General features: G+C 39.0%; 2 protein-coding genes across 8 annotated transcripts in view; both read left to right on the top strand.

Annotated features, from left to right (window-relative positions):
- CRK (CRK proto-oncogene, adaptor protein) overlaps nt 1-9,006 on the top strand; it is a 53,591-nt gene extending 44,585 nt beyond the window's left edge. For all 6 annotated transcript variants that reach the window (XR_010593926.1, XM_024113556.3, XM_065573394.1 and 3 more), the window contains one exon: nt 5,609-9,006. Coding sequence is in view for 4 of the 6 variants with exons in the window: in XM_024113556.3 (XP_023969324.1) it covers nt 5,609-5,746 (138 nt within the window). In the remaining 2 variants the exon portion in view is untranslated. The remainder of the gene's footprint in view (nt 1-5,608) is intronic.
- Nucleotides 9,007-18,559: 9,553 nt separating this feature from the next.
- YWHAE (tyrosine 3-monooxygenase/tryptophan 5-monooxygenase activation protein epsilon) overlaps nt 18,560-18,767 on the top strand; it is a 77,653-nt gene continuing 77,445 nt past the window's right edge. The window contains exon 1 of one of the 2 annotated variants that reach the window (XM_042858073.2): nt 18,560-18,761. In XM_042858073.2, coding sequence (XP_042714007.1) covers nt 18,698-18,761 — 64 coding nt within the window. In that variant the 5' untranslated portion in view covers nt 18,560-18,697. The remainder of the gene's footprint in view (nt 18,762-18,767) is intronic. The other variant, XM_042858074.2, reaches the window with a different exon arrangement.

Consider the following 18,767-nt stretch of genomic DNA (forward strand, 5'->3'; position numbering starts at 1 on the left):
CAAGGTAATTTCAATGGAGAATTCAATCCCCTTTGTCATGGCTGTGATGACAGAGCATCACTTTAAAGCAGCCTTACTGGTAGAGAACTTTTGCAGATATCATGAGTCCAAATCTGTTCACACAGATTCAGAGTGCCTGGCTCACTGAACTTTGGCTTAGCTACAGAGCTAGTAAACTTTGTCAAGATACATTCTTCTAGGTCAAGAAGTTTGTAAGCTGTGTTAGTTAAGTATTCCTAGCTTAATAATTTAGTAGCAGATAATTGATGAGAGATTGAAGGAAAAAATATTAAGCACCTTTGGCTGTTCAGGATTATTTGAACTCCCAAACATAGGTATTCCGTCACTAATTATTTGAAATAGAAAAATATCCATGGTTGGTTATAGGGGAAGCAGCAGCAGCAGCAACCCTTTTTGTAGGGTGCCTAAAGCTTTCCATTATTTAAAAATAATAATCTTAGTTTTTCTCTAAAGAACTCTAATACAACCATGGGTTGGAGCAAACTTAAATTTGGCAGGAAGATAGTCTTGGGGGTAAGGAGATGGCTTTTGTTGGCCTCATGAAAATATGTTCACATTAGACAGTTATAAGCTGTTGAAAACTGGCCATTGCCTGTCTGTGCTTCACAAGGTACCGTTTGTTTTTGGTTTGCTGCTAAACCCCTTCAACCCACATGTCACTGTGCATGCACTGTCCTGGTTTTTCACATTAGTAGTGCACACACAGACTAGAAACTCTGGATGGAACACAGCCAAGTGGATCGTCCATGTCTGTCTACATGCTGCCATGGCGTCTGTACTTACACAGTCAAATTACCTCTGGCTCAGGGGAAAACAAACTGTACGGAGAACCAGAAGAACATTAATTCTAATCTAATTTCTACCAACTGGTAGTAACAATGCTCTGGCCTTCACAACCCTTTTTACTGAGCAAACCCTTACAGGGTATGTCTACATAGCATTCTGGAGCCTGCCCATGAGAGTGAGCCTCTCAGTCTGGGTTGACTAGTGCTCTAAAACTAGATGTATAGACAGCGCTTTTTAATTGTGGGTTGGGCTCTTCAGCCCATCCCCTCCCTAGGGTTCAGAGCCTGAGTTGCAACTTCAAAGTGCTGTCTATACAGCTAATTTCAGAGTGCTGTCATGAGCCCTGCTTACCCAAATCTGTCAACCCAGGTTTGGAGGCTTTGTTGTGTGGGCAGGCTCCAAAATGCTGTGCAGACATACCCATAGACTACACAGGTGCAAGTAGAAACCAGACCCAAATCTTGGTCATTTACTGACACCGTGTGTCAGTGTGCCAAATATTAGTGCTTGGCTAAACTGTTAAATAGCACTAATCTAGCATTTGTAAAGCATGTGCAACAGTGCTGAAGTCTTTGTGCTCAAACTCTGCTGCTGATGCATGATATTTTTTGGGGATTGGGGGGTAGGATTTGTGACAGTTGCATATAATAGAACTTGGTATGCCTTTTTTTAAAAAGAGAAGAATGGCCAAAACAAAATCTAAGAAATCACATACAAAAAATCAGATTTAAATTGTTTAGGTTGCAAAGTCAAGTACTGTTACTAGAAAATGCCAGACTTCAGGTTGTCTGGGCAGTGCTGAGGGAATTAATTAGAGTTGTGTAGCCTGTCGCTCATGGCTCCCAGTTTCACTTGCTCTACTAAAGTTGGAAGGAGTATAGAGATTGATGCAGGGGACTGCAGGAAGAATGATCTAAGGTAGATTAGTGCTACCCAGGAGAACATAGTTCTATTGGTGCCTCAGCACAGACTTCCACTGTAATGGTGATCAAGTCAATTTACCAGAATTTTGTGGAGGGAGTGTGTTCCTCATTTTCTGAGTGTCTAACCTGAGACCCTTAGACAGTGCTTTTCAGAATGGCTGAATGCTCAACGGCTTCAGCTGAAATACATGGAAGCTCTAGATACTCAAAAACTCTGGTAGTAAACTGATTTGGAGAAGTGAGCACAGAGTTGAAAGTCAGGAGGTCCTGAGTCTCTGCCACTGATATCACTGTGACACCTTGGTCAAGGTTGTTTGCCTTTTTCTCTCTATTTTCCCATCTGTAAAATGGGGATAAATATACTTGGGCATCTGATACTCAGGGTTGTAGAAGATTAATTAATAGGGCTGTCGATTAATTGCAGTTAACGCATGATTAACTCAAAAAAATTAACTGCGATTTTAAAAAATTAATCGCAATGTTAAACAATAGAATACCAATTGAAATTTATTAAATATTTTGGATGTTTTTGTACATTTTCAAATATATTGATTTCTATTACAACACAGAATACAAAGTGTACACTGCTCATTTTATATTATTTTTTATTACAAATATTTTCCACTGTAAAAATGATAAAAGAAATAGTATTTTTCAATTCACCTTATACAAGTACTGTAGTGCAATCAATCTCTTTACCATGGAAGTGTAACTTACAAATGTAGATTTTTTTTTTTTTGGTTACATAACTGCACTCAAAAACAAAACAGTGTAAAACTTAGAGCCTACAAGTCCCCAGTCCTACTTCTTGTTCAGCCAGTTGCTAAGACAAACAAGTTTGTTTACATTTACAGGAGATACTGCTGCCTGCTTCTTATATGCAATGACACCTGAAAGTGAGAACAGGCTTTCGCATGGCACTTTTGTAGCTGGCATTGCAAGGTATTTACATGCCATTCATATGTCCCTTCATGCTTTGGCCTCCATTCCAGAGGACATGCTTCCAGGCTGATGATGCTTGGTAAAAAAAAATAATGCATTAATTAAATTTGTGACTGAACTCCTTGGGGGAGAATTATATGTCTCCTGTTCTGTTTTACCCACATTCTGCCATATATTTCGTGTTATAGCGCTCTTGGATGATGACCCAGCACATGTTCATTTTAAGAATGCTTTCACAGCAGATTTGGCAAAACGCAAAGAAGATATCAATGTGAGATTTCTAAGGATAGATACAGCACTCGACCCAAGGTTTAAGAATCTGGAGTGCCTTCCAAAATCTGAGAGGGACGAGGTGTGGAGAATGCTTTCAGATGTCTTAAAGGAGCAACACTCGATGCGGAAACTACAGAACCCGAACCACCAAACAATAAAATCAACCTTCTGCTGGTGGCATCTGATTCAGATGATGAAAATGAATAGGTGTCGTTCCACTCTGCTTTGGATGGTTATCGAGCAGAACCCGTCATCAGTATGGACGCATGTCTTCTGGAATGGTGGTTGAAGCACGAAGGGACATATGAATCTTTAGCGCATCTGGCATGTAAATATCTTGCGCTGCCGGCTATAACAATGCCTTGCGAACACCTGTTCTCACTTTCAGATGACATTGTAAACAAGACGTGTGCAGCATTATCTCCTGCAAATTGTAACCAAACCTGTTTGTCTGAGCTATTTGCTGAAGTAGGACTGAGTGGACTTGTAGGTTCTAAAGTTTTACGTTGTTTTATTTTTGAATGCAGTTATTTTTTGTACATAATTCTACATTTGTAAGTTCAACTTCCATGATAGAGATTGCACTACAGTATTTGTATTAGGTGAATTGAAATGTACTATTTATTTATTTTTGTTTTACAGTGTAAATATTTGTAATAAAAAATAAAGTGAGCACTGTACACTTTGTATTCTGTGTTGTAATTTAAATGAATATATTTGAAAATGTATAAAACATTTAAATAAATGGTATTCTATTATTGTTTAACAGTGCAATTAATTGAGATTAATTTTTTTAATCGCTTGACAGCCCTATTAATTAGTTAATATCTGTACAGTGTTCTGAACATAATAAGCTGTTATAACAATTCCAAGTACTCTAAAAAATCATCCCTAATTACCAGGACACACAAAATTAGTGGAGACTTGCAAATTCTTGTCTTTATCTCCCTGTACCTTAATTTCCTGTCAAATGGGAATATTGATACTCTGTCTTACAGAGCAGTTATGAAGATAAATTAATTAATGTTTGTGACACTCAGATAGGATAATAAGCACCATAGACGAACCCATGCGTAAATTAATAATGACATATTCAGTGTGGCATTTGGATGATATGCAATAAATAGGACATAGGTCCACATGTAGCAGTCAGACTGGATAATTGTAAAGGTTCCTTCTCGTCTTAAACATCTACCCCATTCTCTGAGAATCATCCATCCAGTGTACTGAATTAGGTGAGTACTGAGGAAAAAATTATGTTTGCAATCATGTAATTTAAAAGACTGTCATAATGTCTATGCACAAGTGAGCAGAAATAAAGTTCCACAAGCAGCCTTACATTTGGTGTTATCTAACTCTTGAGGGTTTGACTTTGCAACCAACTTACATTCTTCTAATTATAGATTTTTCTATGTAATCAAATATCTGCTATATTAATTGATCTGCAGTGTAGGTGTAGCCGTGTCGGTCCCGGGATATTAGAGAGACAAGGAACAACTTCTGTTGGTGAGAAAGACACGCTTTAGAGCTGTTTGAGACTGCAAGTAAATACTTTTCATAGAAAAGTACCAGCATGAACAGTACCAAAATGAGCGTAACAAGGAATCAGATACTTTTCTGCACTATGTGATAATTTACTTGTTCTTGTCCTGCAGGTTGGTGAGCTGGTAAAGGTCACAAAGAAGTTGGTCCAATAAGAGATATTACCTCACTCACCTTATCTCTCTAATATTAATTGAGCAACACTTAAAGTAAAATACTAAGGAAATAACTTGTTCAAACACTGAACTTTTTAAAGTGTGATTAATTTTGGAATGTGGTAAAATATAGACTGAGTGTAGTCTGACATTTACACCAACTTACTGTATGCCTTTCGGCAAGTCACCTAATAGCTCTCGGTATTTTTCCTGTCTGTCAAATGGAGATAATGCTTGCCATACAACTGATCAAGTCTTAATGTTTGTGAAGTGCTCAGTCATATGGAAGATGCTGTAAATGCTGCTATTTATTACTAAAATGTAATACCTTTAACTTGCTCTCCCAAACCAGAGAATTTCACCACTATACTCTTATAGCTACCATTATCACCTGTTTCTGTGTTCAGGGTCTTGCAACACTCCTTTGAGGAATTGTTGAAACTGAGCAGGGCTGTTGTATCTGACCTATTATTTCTTAAAATATTTTGCTCAACCTTTCAGTTGTATTTGAGATGTCTCTCTTTTAAACAGCTATTATGTTTCCAATATAGTAATGTATTTCCTTTATACACTTGCAAACTGTCTTCCCTCTTCTGTTCAGTTATTGGTCCCACCCAGGAGAAATGCAACCATCTAATGTTAGTTCAGCAATAATTAATTTACCACAACAGGAGGGCTGATTTGTCAAGCCACAAGAACACACTGAAAGAGACTGGTGCAGGGTTGTAGACTCTATACTGTAGGTAGTCTTCTATCCACACATTGCTGCATTTCTCTCTCTGCTCTTCTGCTTTCTTCAAGAGTTTAATAATTTGGATTAGGCTGCCAAAGACTGACTATTTGAGACAGCAAATAAGCATTTTTAATTGAAGAGTACAAGTGTAAACAGTACCAAAATGAGGTTAACAAGGAATTAAATACTCTTCTGCACTATGTAATAACCATTTACTTGTTCCTGTCCTGCAGGTCGGTGAGCTGGTCAAGGTCACAAAGATTAATGTTAGTGGTCAATGGGAAGGAGAGTGTAATGGTAAACGTGGTCACTTTCCATTCACGCATGTCCGCCTGCTGGACCAACAGAATCCTGATGAGGACTTCAGCTGAGTGTGGCTCAACAGTTTTGCTTACAGATGGGAACAGTCTGTCTGTATTTCACTGCAGCTGCCATTTAGACTGTGTTCCTACAGATGTCGAAAGGAGTATTGCTTATACAAGCATTCTGATACCTGCAAACCCCTGGGACAGAACACCACCTTTCCTTAATCAAGACTTGTGTTATTCAGGGTACGAAATTAGATAACCTGTGTGTCAAGTGGCAGAACTAGTACATGATTGTAGGTTGTAATGCCTGCATATGTTCATGTGCAGAGCATACCGTACCTTACCTCCAGCAGCAGGTGGAGAAAGCAGCAATACATCTGTTGATTAGAGTTTTTAGCTTTCTCCAGTCCCATTGCTTATGTTGCTGCTTCCACAGGCAATGCAAATCAACCTTAGAAAATTCAACGTATGGGTAGGAATTTCACAAACAGTTAATTCTGGAGCTTTTGTCTTTGTTTTTGTTCTAACTTTCTTTGCCCTAACAAATCTACATAATGTTTTTCACCATGCAAATAATCTTTTTAGATGTAGAACATACATTGGGATAGCTTTCTGAGTTACAGATATCTACCACTTCAATAGTAAATAAGAAATCAAATCCTCATCCAGGTCTTCAGATGAGTTTGAGGACACTAGAGATTGGTTTCTTCAGTACTGTTGCTACAAACTTTGCTAGTAGATAATTTAACTTCAAGTTAAGATGTTATATTAACAGATCCTGATATTTTTTACCCATAAATACATGTTTTAAGGAATTGTAGACCTCCATACCAGTGCTGACAAATGTGTGCATAGCACTTTACTCATTAATTCATAGCTTCAAGGTAGTATTTGATTCATAAGTGTAATAAAATATGCAGCATTGCTCTGAAAAAGTGACACAGAGCACATTAGTCAGTTGTAAGAGATAAAATTAAATTACATTGGGACAGTTTCATAACTCCTTTATCCTTAGTGAATAGTTTTAGTCATTGGCTAGAGCAAATCAGCGTCAAATGCCTTGAACTAACAAACCAAACATTACCTTTATTTTAAAATAACTTTTGGGACTGCTCTGCTTGTTTTCCATCTGTAAAGCATTTGATAGTGAATTCATGAGAAGATTTTATTTGTAATAAACTAATAGAAATACTTGTGTGCTTCTGGACTGATTATAAAAAGGCATAATAGAGTAAAATACTACTTCATAGCAAATGATAAAAATCAGTGCATTGGCTAGGTTATATTATGCACTACTTGAATATTCAACTTTTTCTACTAATCCTTACCTGATTTTTTTTAACATTAAAATCAGAATGGATGCAGTAAGGTTTGTAAATTAAAACAATGAGGTAACTATCCCTTGCTTGTATCTTAAACTAATTTCTCCAAATACAGCAATCTAGTGACCAATATATTTAAAGTTATTTTGTAACTTTTGTGGCTACATTGTAAACAGGATTTTTCTAAATGGTATAAAATTGAAACACCTTGGACATGTACAAGTAGTTAAATACCACTAGAATGTCTCTGAACAGTTGTAAATGCTTCAAGGGCTAGTTCCCACCACAGAGGCTACTGCTGAGAGGCATGGGCCCATAAAATAGAATACTGTTAACATTTTACCTCAAAACTATTACTCAAAACAGTAATAGGTTTCCTTTATCTGTTACATAGTTGCTTTACGTTAGAACTAATTGATCAGTAGGTCTGTCCAATTTTCAGGTAGTGGGGCCAGATTACTATAGAGAAATCCTAACAAACAATGATTTTTTTTAAAGTACTACTAAACCCTCTGTAGAAAACTTACAACTCATCTATTTTTGTGCTAATTACTTGACAGACAGAAGTAATTAAGTGACTGCATTTCTAGTCTAATTTGAATTGATATCGTGCTTCTAAGTTAGTGCTGAATGTGCTTAAAAATGCTTAAAGATAAACTAATACTGGGCTGGTAAAATGTTATTTTCTTTACATCTAATTCATACTTTTTTTTTTCCTGACCTTGCTACCTACAGAAATTGAATACTTGATACAGGCAGTCTCTAAGTACAGTATCTATACATATAGATTAATTGCTGATAGATGCATATATTTTTCTTCACATATCGCAAAAGAAGCATAAATAAAGGAGAGACACGTTCAATATTCTCAGTAAGGCAATACAATTTAGTCAACTTCAGCTGATTCTTCCAATCATAATTAAATCATCCTGCATATCCTTAGTCATGACTACAAGATTCCATTCATCAACTTTTGTAAGTAAAGTTCTTTTAAGAAAAGATGTGATTTTGGTATGCAGGTTATTTTTTAATATGGAGGGGATATAAGGAAATTTTAATTGCTAAATAAATGCCCTATACACTCATTTAAACTAAAAATACAATTGTATTATTATGTAGCTATGTTTTTGTGAAGACGATATCATTGCAAATACTTTACTTTTATTATAGACTTTGACAGAGCAGAAAACAATCATCCCTACAAAAGTCTTAATGCCTGCTGTTATTCTAGAAGCATAAGTTCTGGTGAAACAGATTTGCTAAGCTCCCAGTATACTAATTGCTGAGTTTTCAGATGAAATATAAGTTTCTTCATCAGATAACAGGTCTACAGGATAAGACGGAATTTGTACAAGATACTGATTCAACCTATCTCACCAATGTCTTAAAGCAGGATAGATAAAACTAAATAATTCATAAATATGTAGATGGAATCGTCTTGTGGCCTTTGTTCCCTCTTTTGCACACACCCCTACCTTCCAAAAAACCAAACTCATTAGTAAGAATGTTAGAAGTCATACAAGTTTTAGTTGTCTCCGTCAGTGTTTGGATTTATTGTGCATAGACAGGTGCTAGAACGAGAATACTAATGGTTTCTAGAAATACACCATGAAAAGCAGAACGCTCAACTACACTGTGTTCTCCTAGTGCATTTACACGTTATATCACACTAAAGTACAACTTGGCTGCTATGTTTTTTTAATATATATTTCATTTCTGTAAAACCCAGACTTTTATACTAATATATGACCTGGTTAATCTGTTTCAATTGTATTTGTTAATGCAAATATTTCTAATAATTTGAGTAAAAACACTTCATGTTCTTAATGGTTTTGGGGGAAAGATGCTAAACAAACCAATTTGAAGTAAAAATATATGAACGTGCCATTGTATTATAACACTATACACTTTCTTGACAGTTAAAATCTACTTTTTTATTTTTTGTAGCATGTAATGTATATGTTCATACTATGTGAAATAAATAAAAAATATAGTAAAAAATGGGGTTGGAATAATTTTGGAGCAGCTTTTCTTTGGAAGTTTTTCATTTATTTTCTAATGGTGTAAATATAAATTTAAAAGGGGACAATATTATTGTCTCTACAGTTATGGTTTACTTAATTATGTCCTTACCCAAAAGAGGCTATTAAACATGACATTTGGGAGAAGTTGATAAACAATGTCAGCTTTTAGTAAACTTAACTGACAAGAAAAGTAATACTTAGGCCTCTGAAAAAAAGGTGATTTATTCATTTAAAAAACCCTGAATCTAGTCTTAACTCTTACTGAAAAATATGAATGTTTATTTTCCATGCAGAAATTAAAATCACATGCAAAATTTCCCCCATAATAAATAACTTTTATGATTCTTAGATACACTATTCTAACAATAATTCTCAGTCTTGCAAATAAATAATATTTTGGCAATCTGAATAGGCTCACTAGGAAAATTCAGACCCTTTAATTTACTTTTAGAAATTATTAAACAAATATAGGCAGTACAGTGTAGTACTTGTTTTTTTGCATATTACATTTAATTCTATCTTGGTCCCACACTTTCATCTTCAGACTTTTAAAACTATGATAAAGTTGTATGGGGAATCTGGGTAAAGGACAATGGCGGATTATGGGATAAATTTTAGCTGAATGTTTCTACTAGAATGATCATCAATTAAACAAATTTTACAATATTCACATTTAAATTATTTTTAGGTGTGACAGTTAAAACCTTGGAGATTAATGGCAGTCTTGTCCTCTGAGCTCCTGAACACAATGCATCATCCTGATACCATGAATCTGCACACAGTTTCAAGATTATTTTCACAACCACGGTGATTAGTGAGAGAAATTTTTTGTAATTAAATTTTAAAGTCTACAAGTTAAGTCAGTGGAAAATTCTGTGGCCATAGAGCTCATAGTGGGCATCCACTGTTCTGGAGAGTACTCATGGGTTAGATGCGGCCATTCCATCATAATCACTGATGGGCCGCGGGGCCATCTGGTTAATAGATCTAGGCTTTGGGTCTCATAAAGAAAGTCTTAGTGTTCATTTTATTTTTTAAAAGGTGTGTTTTTAGCAAAGGTAGCCTTAAAAGTATAAAGTGATGCAAACAGAATGAAACAATTCAAAGCACAGCTGTGGCCTGTTCCTGCAGCACGAGAGTGGGAGGACAGAAACTAGACACTCTCCATTGCCACCACCATACACACTTTATGTAAAACAAGTCAGTTTAGTTTGTGGGGGTATACCAAAGAATCATTTTACTAATCCTCCTACCCCTCAAATCCTTAGTCTAGCCCTGTATATAGCAGTGTGACAAGGCATGGGCACAAACTGGCTATATTTGAGGGGAGGTGGCAGAAAACTTTTCCCCCCACAATGTATGCCTATGGCTAGTGTTGTTGTTTGACATTTTCAACCCTCTGAGTATACTCATTTATTTCCACACCACTGCTGCATGGAGAGCTTTCCAACCAGTGCCTCTGGAGCAATGGTGGGCAACCTCAGGGTAATCTACTGGCGGGCCACGAGACAGTTTGTTTACATTGACCATACACAGGCACGGCCGCCCACAACTCCCAGTGGCCGTGGTTCACCGTTCCCAGCCAACGGGAGCTGAGGGAAGTGGCGCAGGCTACACTGGTCGCTGCTTCCCGCAGCTCCCATTGGCTGCGAATGGCGAGCCGCGGCCACTGGGAGTTGCGGGCAGCCGTGCTTACAGACGGTCCATGTAAACAAACTGTCTTGCAGCCCGCCAGCGGTGGTTGCCCACCACTGCTCTGGAGTGTATGTGGAGGACATACCAAATACTCCCCACAAATACATCCATCCCACCACAGGGTGCTTCCAGAAGTGCACAAAGAATGGCCTCACTAATGTTGTATACAGGAGTAATAAGCCATTCCTGATTCTTCTTATTCCCTTGCTTATACATCTAAGGACAGTATTTGTTCTCTTAGTTTCCATGTCACACTGAGAGCTTATGTTCAGCTGGTTTGTAAGTCCTTTTCTGAATCAATAGGTTCCAACATACGGTCCTTTATCCTATAAGTGTGACCTACACTCTTGGTTTCTAGATGCTCTAGCATCTAGCTAAAGTAAAATGCATATTGTTGAAGAGAGTCCACCCTACTATTGTAATTACAGATTTTGCATGCAAGCTTCACTGAGAAATGTGTGTGCATTAATGGCTCTTCTCAAAATGCTCCTGAATTTAGGGAAATATTAGCCCTTTTTTTTCAAATGGGGAAACCGAGGCACAGAAACTAACTTGTCTAAGGTTACCTAGGAAGCCTAAGGCAGAACCAAAAACACAGACCAGATCTCAAATACCAGTCTAGTATCTTAACCACAAAACCAAGTGAGAGACAAACTTAAGATCCATATATTTAAACTTACAAAAGAGGTTATGAGGTAACTTGATTACAGACTAAATACTTACATGGGGAGCAGTTTTCTGATAGCAGAGAGCAGAGCTCTTTAATCTAGCAAACAAAGGCATAACAAGATCCAGTGGCTTGAAGGTGAAGATTGACAAATTCAGAATGGAAATAAAACACAATTTTTAAAGAGTAATTAATGAGGAATGTAGTAGCATATATCACTTGAAATCCTTAAACCAGAATTTAATGTCTTTCTAAAACATATACACCTTTACCCCGATATAACGCGACCCGATATAACAAGAATTCGGATATAACGCGGTAAAGCAGTGCTCCGGGGAGGGGCAGGGCTGCGCACTCCGGTGGATCAAAGCAAGTTTGATATAACGCAGTTTCACCTATAACGTGGTAAGATTTTTTTGGCTCCCGAGGACAGCGTTATATCAAGGTAGAGGTGTACTGTAGGTCAACCAAAAGCTATGGGTTTGATGCAGGCTTTATTGGTTGAAATTCTATAGCATGACAACTGGCAGATGATTGTAATGGTCTTTTATGGTCTTTAAATCGCTGAAAGGGCCCTCTCAGCCCACCACCTAAGGGATCTGATGCCAACCCTATAACTACAAACTGCAGGAGCATTTACTGCCTGTGAGATGCAGCTACCAAGCAGGCTGAACTGGAGAGGAGGATGGTGAAAAGATTGATCAATATGGGAAGGAGAAGAGTGGAACTAGGGTTTGTTTGTTTATGGGAGAGTATCTTACCCAGGGAGTGTTTTGTGTATCAACAACTGCAGTAGAATATTTTAAGAGAGCCCCTTGTTTTAAAATGTTGCAAGCATATCCTAGGGCAGTGATTCTCAGCCAGGGGTACGCGTACCTCTGGGAGTATGCAGTGGTCTTCCTGAGGGTACATCGACTCATCTAGATATTTCCCTAGTTTTACAACAGGCTACATAAAAAGCACTAGCAAAGTCAGTACAAACTAAAATGTCACACAATGACTTGTTTATACTGTTCTATATACACTATACTCTGAAATGTAAACATAATATTTTTATTCCAATTGATTTATTTTATAATTATATGGCAAAAATGATAAAATAAAGCAATATTTCAGTTAACAGTGTGCTGTGATACTTCTGTATTGTTATGTCTGATTTTGTAAGTAAGTAATTTTTAAGCAAAATGAAACTTGGGAGTGCACAAGACAAATCAGACTCCTGAAAGAGGTACAGAAGGGAGTTTAATTTTTTTCCCCTTCCTCTTGAGTTTTGCCTCCATTTGCTGGACTGCAGCAGCACTGCATTCCTGATTCTCTACCTCCATCTAATAATAATAATTAATAATAACGACGGAGGCTCACTGTTCTCCATAATAGATAGGTTGTGAGTATGATAATGTATTTCACAAACGGCTGGGGAATTCAAATTAACTGGATGGTCAGTAACTGAAAACTGGTGACTTTTCCTATTAGGACAGACTAAGGATTCTGTGTGCGAAGTCTGCCTTCCTTCCAACTCCTTCACCAGGAATGTCAGTGTCGCCTGCTACTTACTCACACCTACCACTGTTTTCCATTAGCAGTGGAGAAAACCAGGCTAGTCCATACCACAAGCTCATCTGAGCCAGCAAACATCCAAATATGTGGAAGCCTCAGCAAAAAGTTCAGCCTACATTTCTCTGCTCCCAGCATTCTCTGCCTATATATCAGCATGATGGGACGATCCGTATGAATGCAAAATAAAAAATCAATGATTATAACCTATTTAAGAAGGATGCAATGAGCATATAGGGAGCATACCTATTTCTGCATCACTAAAAGATTAAAGCACAAGATATGGTACTACTTGGTGTCCGTTACAGACCACCAAATCACACGTGGAAACAGGATGACCAGCTCCTTAATCACCTATCTATAACGACTAACAAGTACTAAAAAAAAGCTCAGTGACCATAGGGGATTCCATGGGGGTCTCATGCAGCCAGTACTAAAACAGCCTAAGAATTTTGAAAAGTTGGTGGTAGCTTTATATATATATATATATATATATATATATACACACACATAAGAATGGCCCTACTCGGTCAGACCAAAGGTCCATCTAGCCCAGTATCCTGTCTTCCGACAGCGGCCAGTGTCAGGTGCCCCAGAGGGAATGAACAGAACAAGTAATCATCAAGTGATCCATCCCCTGTTGCTCAGTCCCAGCTTCTGGCAAACAGAGGCTAGGGACACCATTCCTGCCCATCCTGGCTAATAACCATTGATGGACCTATCCTCCATGAATGTATCTAGTTCTTTTTTTAACCCTGTTATGGTCTTGGCCTTCACAATATCCTCAGGCATATCAGCCTGGAGTTCTACAGGCTGACTGTGCGTTGTGTGAAAAAATACTTCCTTTCATTTGTTTTAAACCTGCTGCCTATTAATTTCATTTGGTGACACCTTGTGTGTGTGTGAGTGTGTGTGTATATATATATGGTTTGAAAGGCCAGTTTTACAAAAAGCTCAAAACAATTATGATCCAAATCAGCTGCGTGAGAGAATTTAAAAAGAAAAATTTGAATTATAATTGGAAATCATTTATTAATATTTTACTAGATGTCTCAAAAGCCATACTCAAGAAAGAAGGAAGCATTGGTTAAAAAAATAATCTGGCTTAGTGGGGAAGTGACAGCTGCGCACCCTCTCTCTAAAACAAATGGAAGAAAGAGAAAGTTGATAGTCATTAATATAAATTAGAAGCTAGGAATTGTAGAAAATTGATAAGAGAAACAATAGCCAGCAGAGTTACAGACAATAAGGAGTATTTTAAAGTATATTAAGAACAGAAAGACTTCTAACAATAGTATTGGTCCATTACTAGATGAAAAATGGTATAATTGTCAATAATGCACAAAAGGAAGAAGAAGAAGAAATATTCAATAAATATTTGTTCTATGTGTGTTGGGAAAAAATGATATAGCCATATCATATAATGAGAATGAAACATTTTCCATTCCAACAGGAACTCAGGAGGATGTTAAACAGCAGCTACTAAAGCTAGACATTTAAAAATCATCAGGTCTAATTTGTATCCAACAGTTTTCAAAGATCTGACTGATGAGTTTGCTGGACCATTAATGTTGATTTTCAGTAAGTCTGGGAGCGGTGGGGAAGTTCCAGAAGACTGAAAGAAAGCTCATGTTGTGCCAATATTTAAAGAGTAAACAGAATGCTTGGGTAATTATAGGCCTGTCAGACTGACATTGCTTCCAGGTGAAATAATGATGCAGCAGATGCGGAATTTGGTTAATAAAGACTTAAAGGAAAGTCATATAATTTAGGTCAATCAATAATGGATTATGGCAAATAGATCCAGTCAGATGAATTTAATATATATTTTTTTACAAGATTACAAGTTTGATTAATATAGGTAATAGTGTTGCTGTAATATACTTAGGCCTGGTCCCCACTAACCCCCCACTTCGGACTAAGGTACACAAATTCAGCTACATTAATAACGTAGCTGAATTCGAAGTACCTTAATCCGAACTTACAGCGGGTCCAGACACGGCAGGGAGGCTCCCCTGTCGATGCCGCGTACTCCTCTCGCCGAGCTGGAGTACCGGCGTCGACAGCGAGCACCTCCGGGATCAATCCCAGAACATCGATTGCCTGCCGCCGGACCCTCCGGTAAGTGTAGACGTACCCTGTGATTTCTGTAAGGTACAGTAACTCCTCACTTAACGTTGTAGTTATGTTCCTGAAAAATGCAACCATGTTAAGTGAATCCGATTTCCGCATAAGAATTAATGTAAATGAGGGGGTTCCAGGGAATTATTTTTCGCCAGACAAAAGACTATATTATATATATATATATATATATATATATATATACACATACACACACAAAGTATAAGTTTTAAACTAACAATTTAATACTAGTACACAGTGATGATGATTGTGAAGCTTGGTTGAGGTGGAGGAGTCAGAAGGTGGGATATGCCTTACTGCTAAATGATAGAATCATAGAATTTCAGGGTTGGAAGGGACCTCAGGAGATCACCTAGTCCAACTCTCTGCTCAAAGTAGGACCAATCCCCAGACAGATTTTTGCCCCAAATCCCTAAATGGCCCCCTCAAGGATTGAACTCACAACCCTGGGTTTAGCAGGCTAATGCTCAAACCACTGATGAACTAGCAATTGGCTGAGCCCTCAAGGGTTAACTCTCACAGTCTGCAAGGCAGCAGGAATGGAGGGAGGGGAGAGAGCATTGCAGACAGAGACACACACTGTGTGTGTGAGAGAGATGTGCATTTTCCCTTTAAGTACACTGCCTTGTTAATTAGATCAGCTTGCTGAGGAAGCAGCTGCTGCTGCCAGCAAGCTCTCTCTGTCCTGAACCCTGTCCTATGTCCCCCCTGCTCTGTGGAAGATGGGGTAAGTGGGGTGCAGGGGGGAGGGGGACACCCTGACATCCCCTCCTCTCCCACCCCCCCAGCAAGCAGGAGTCTCAGGGAGCAGCTCCAAGGCAGAGCGCAGGAGCAGCACATCGCAGTCGGGGGAAGGACAGCTGCAATTGCTAGCCTGCTGGGCAGCTGCTGCACAGGGAACTTAGGGGAGTGGGGAGCTGATAGGGTGGCTGCCGGTCCACCCTGTTTCCAAGCCCCCACCAGCTAACTGCAATGGGCTGCTCTTCCTGAATGCAGTGGACAAAGCGATGTTAGAAGGGAGCATTTCCCAACTTTAAATGATCATGTTCTCTAATTGATCAGCAACGTAAATGTTAACGAGGATGTCTTTAAGTGAAAAGTTACTGTAGTTGACGTGATTACCATGTCTAATTCTCATGCCCACAATTCAAGAAGGATGTTGACAAATTGGAGAGGATTCAGAGAACAACCATGAGAATGATTAAAGCACTGGAAAACGTACTTCCTAGTGAAAAACTAAAAGAGATCAACCCATTTATCTTATAAAAGAGAAGGTAAAGGGGTGATGTGATACCATGTATAAATACCTATATAATGAACAGAAATTGTATAATAGAGGACTCTTCAATCTAGCAGACAAAGGCATAACAAAAAACAATTACTGAAAGTTGGAGTTAAGTATATTTGGTCTAGAAATTAGGCACAAATTTGTAACAAAGTAATTAATCATTAGAACAATTTAGCCACATTTGTGGTGGAATCTCCATTACTGGAAATTTTTAAATCAAGATTGGAAGTTATTCTAAAAGATATGGTTTGATTCAAACAGAGATTAATTCAAGGAAGTCCTATTGCCTTTGTGTGGGAAGTCAGACTAGCTGATCACAGTGGTCTCTTTTTGACCTTATAATCTATTAATAAAAACAAAACTGTACATACTTTTCTAATATTAATTCTTCATGGAAACAATTGCTGTAGTTGCCACAAGGATATTATTTACAAATTAGAGGGGAGATGTCCATGAGAAAGTCTTTTAAGTTATGGCTATGAAAAAGTAAAAAATTACTGCTGTGTTTACTTGAAATTGATCAGTGCTATACGTTTCCTTCTCAAACCTTAGCATTGCTAACACCAAGCATTTAAAAATCATGAGTAAGGCCCTCCAAAATCATTATATTAAAAACAAATAATAAATTTGGAATTTTTTATTTGCATTCTAGGGCTGAAACCTTATGTGACCCCTGGGTCACATTTTCAAGGTTTTCTTCACAACTATGAGGGCAGCCGTATCAGTCTTCATCCTCAAAGAAACCCAAACACTTTCAAAAGATGAACTTGGGATCTTAAATTAATTACTTTGCTAGATACTAAACATAATGTACTGAACAGAGACTCTGGATTATTCCAACAATCTGTAACACACTAACCCCTTTTATTTGTCATATGACTCCAAAGGTATTAACAGACTACTCTGCTTACTTTGAATGGTCCCTTACAATATGTGCTAACTACTTATGCAAAACAATCTGTTCCACCTTGCATTTAGCTGTGAAGCGATGCTGGGTGTTTTTTTCCTCAGACCTGAAGAAGCGCTCTATGTAAGCTGCAGGGCCATAACCAGGGTAGGGTAAGCTGGGCAGCCATCCAGGGCACAAATCTACAGGGGGTGGAAAAATTATTTAAAAAATCTGGAAGGGGGCACAAATATGCTTGCACGCCCCAGGTACTAAAATGCCTAGTTATGCCTCTGGTAAGCTTGAAAACTTGTCTCTCTTACCAGCCACGTATACATTAGTGAGCTTACAGCGGCACAGCTGTACCGATCCAGAGAACTCACCCGTCTACATAATTAAACCACCTCCAATGAGCACCAATAGCTATTTCATCAGGAGAGCACCTCCCGATGACATAGCTCTATCCACACTGGTGTTTCTGACAGTGTAACTTATCTTACAACATAAGTTATACTGACAAAGGTGCTAGTGTAGACATAGCCACCAACAGAAATTGATCCACTAAAATATATTACTTCACCCACCGTGTCTCTCTAATTGTAAATGAGTAACACGGACAGACATCCCCTGTCGCCCCACAGAGCTCCAGGGCTATGACAAAATGCAACAGGTGAATGAACACACAATGGGTGTGAGGGGACAAGGGAACAGTAAAAATGAGTGTGTTGGCATAAATCAGTAGTTTCAGTGGTCACTGTAGTTACATTTATGTATCATGTAAACCCACAACCCACTACCAAGGAATCCTTACCCCTCCCAAAATCTCAGTGCCAGGGGCCTTTCAGCCCCCCCGTATATCTGGGTGCCACAGGCCCCTGTCCCTCCCATTTCCCAGTAGTGCCAGAGGCCCCCTTACTCGCCATTATCCATGCCAAGGGCACTTCACCCCCTATATCCTAAACTCCCATTTAACACCTCAGGTCCCCGTCTCTCCCTCATTTCCCAGGAGCGCCAGAGGCCCCGCATCGCCTCCTCCTCCAGTTCCAGGGGATCCTCAACCGCTGTATCCTAAGAGTGCCCGCAGCCCCTCACCCTCACATCGCCATCACAGTGCCAAGGGCCCTACTCCTCGTAGCCCAGCAACAGCTCCCTTCCCGCACGCTTCCGGGACCTGGCAGCCGCAAGAGACGTGACGTCCTGTCGGACCCCACCCCTGAGTCGCTCTCCTCCCGCCGGTTGTCAGGGAGCCGCTGTTGCCATGGTGGGATGCGCGATGCGCATGCGTGCGCTGGCGGAAGTACCCGGATATAACAGGAGGCGGTGCTACCGCCGCCATCTTTGCCAGGAGAACAGTGAGCTGGTAGCGGCTGAGCATCCCGGACTCATCAGGCTCCATCCACCCCGTGTAGTCCCCGCCGCCGCCCCGTCTCTTGGACATGGACGATCGGGAGGACCTTGTGTACCAGGCTAAGCTAGCTGAGCAGGCTGAGCGCTATGATGGTGAGA

This window comes from Chrysemys picta, chromosome 19 (genome assembly GCF_011386835.1).
Source record: "Chrysemys picta bellii isolate R12L10 chromosome 19, ASM1138683v2, whole genome shotgun sequence".
NCBI lineage: Eukaryota > Metazoa > Chordata > Testudines > Emydidae > Chrysemys > Chrysemys picta.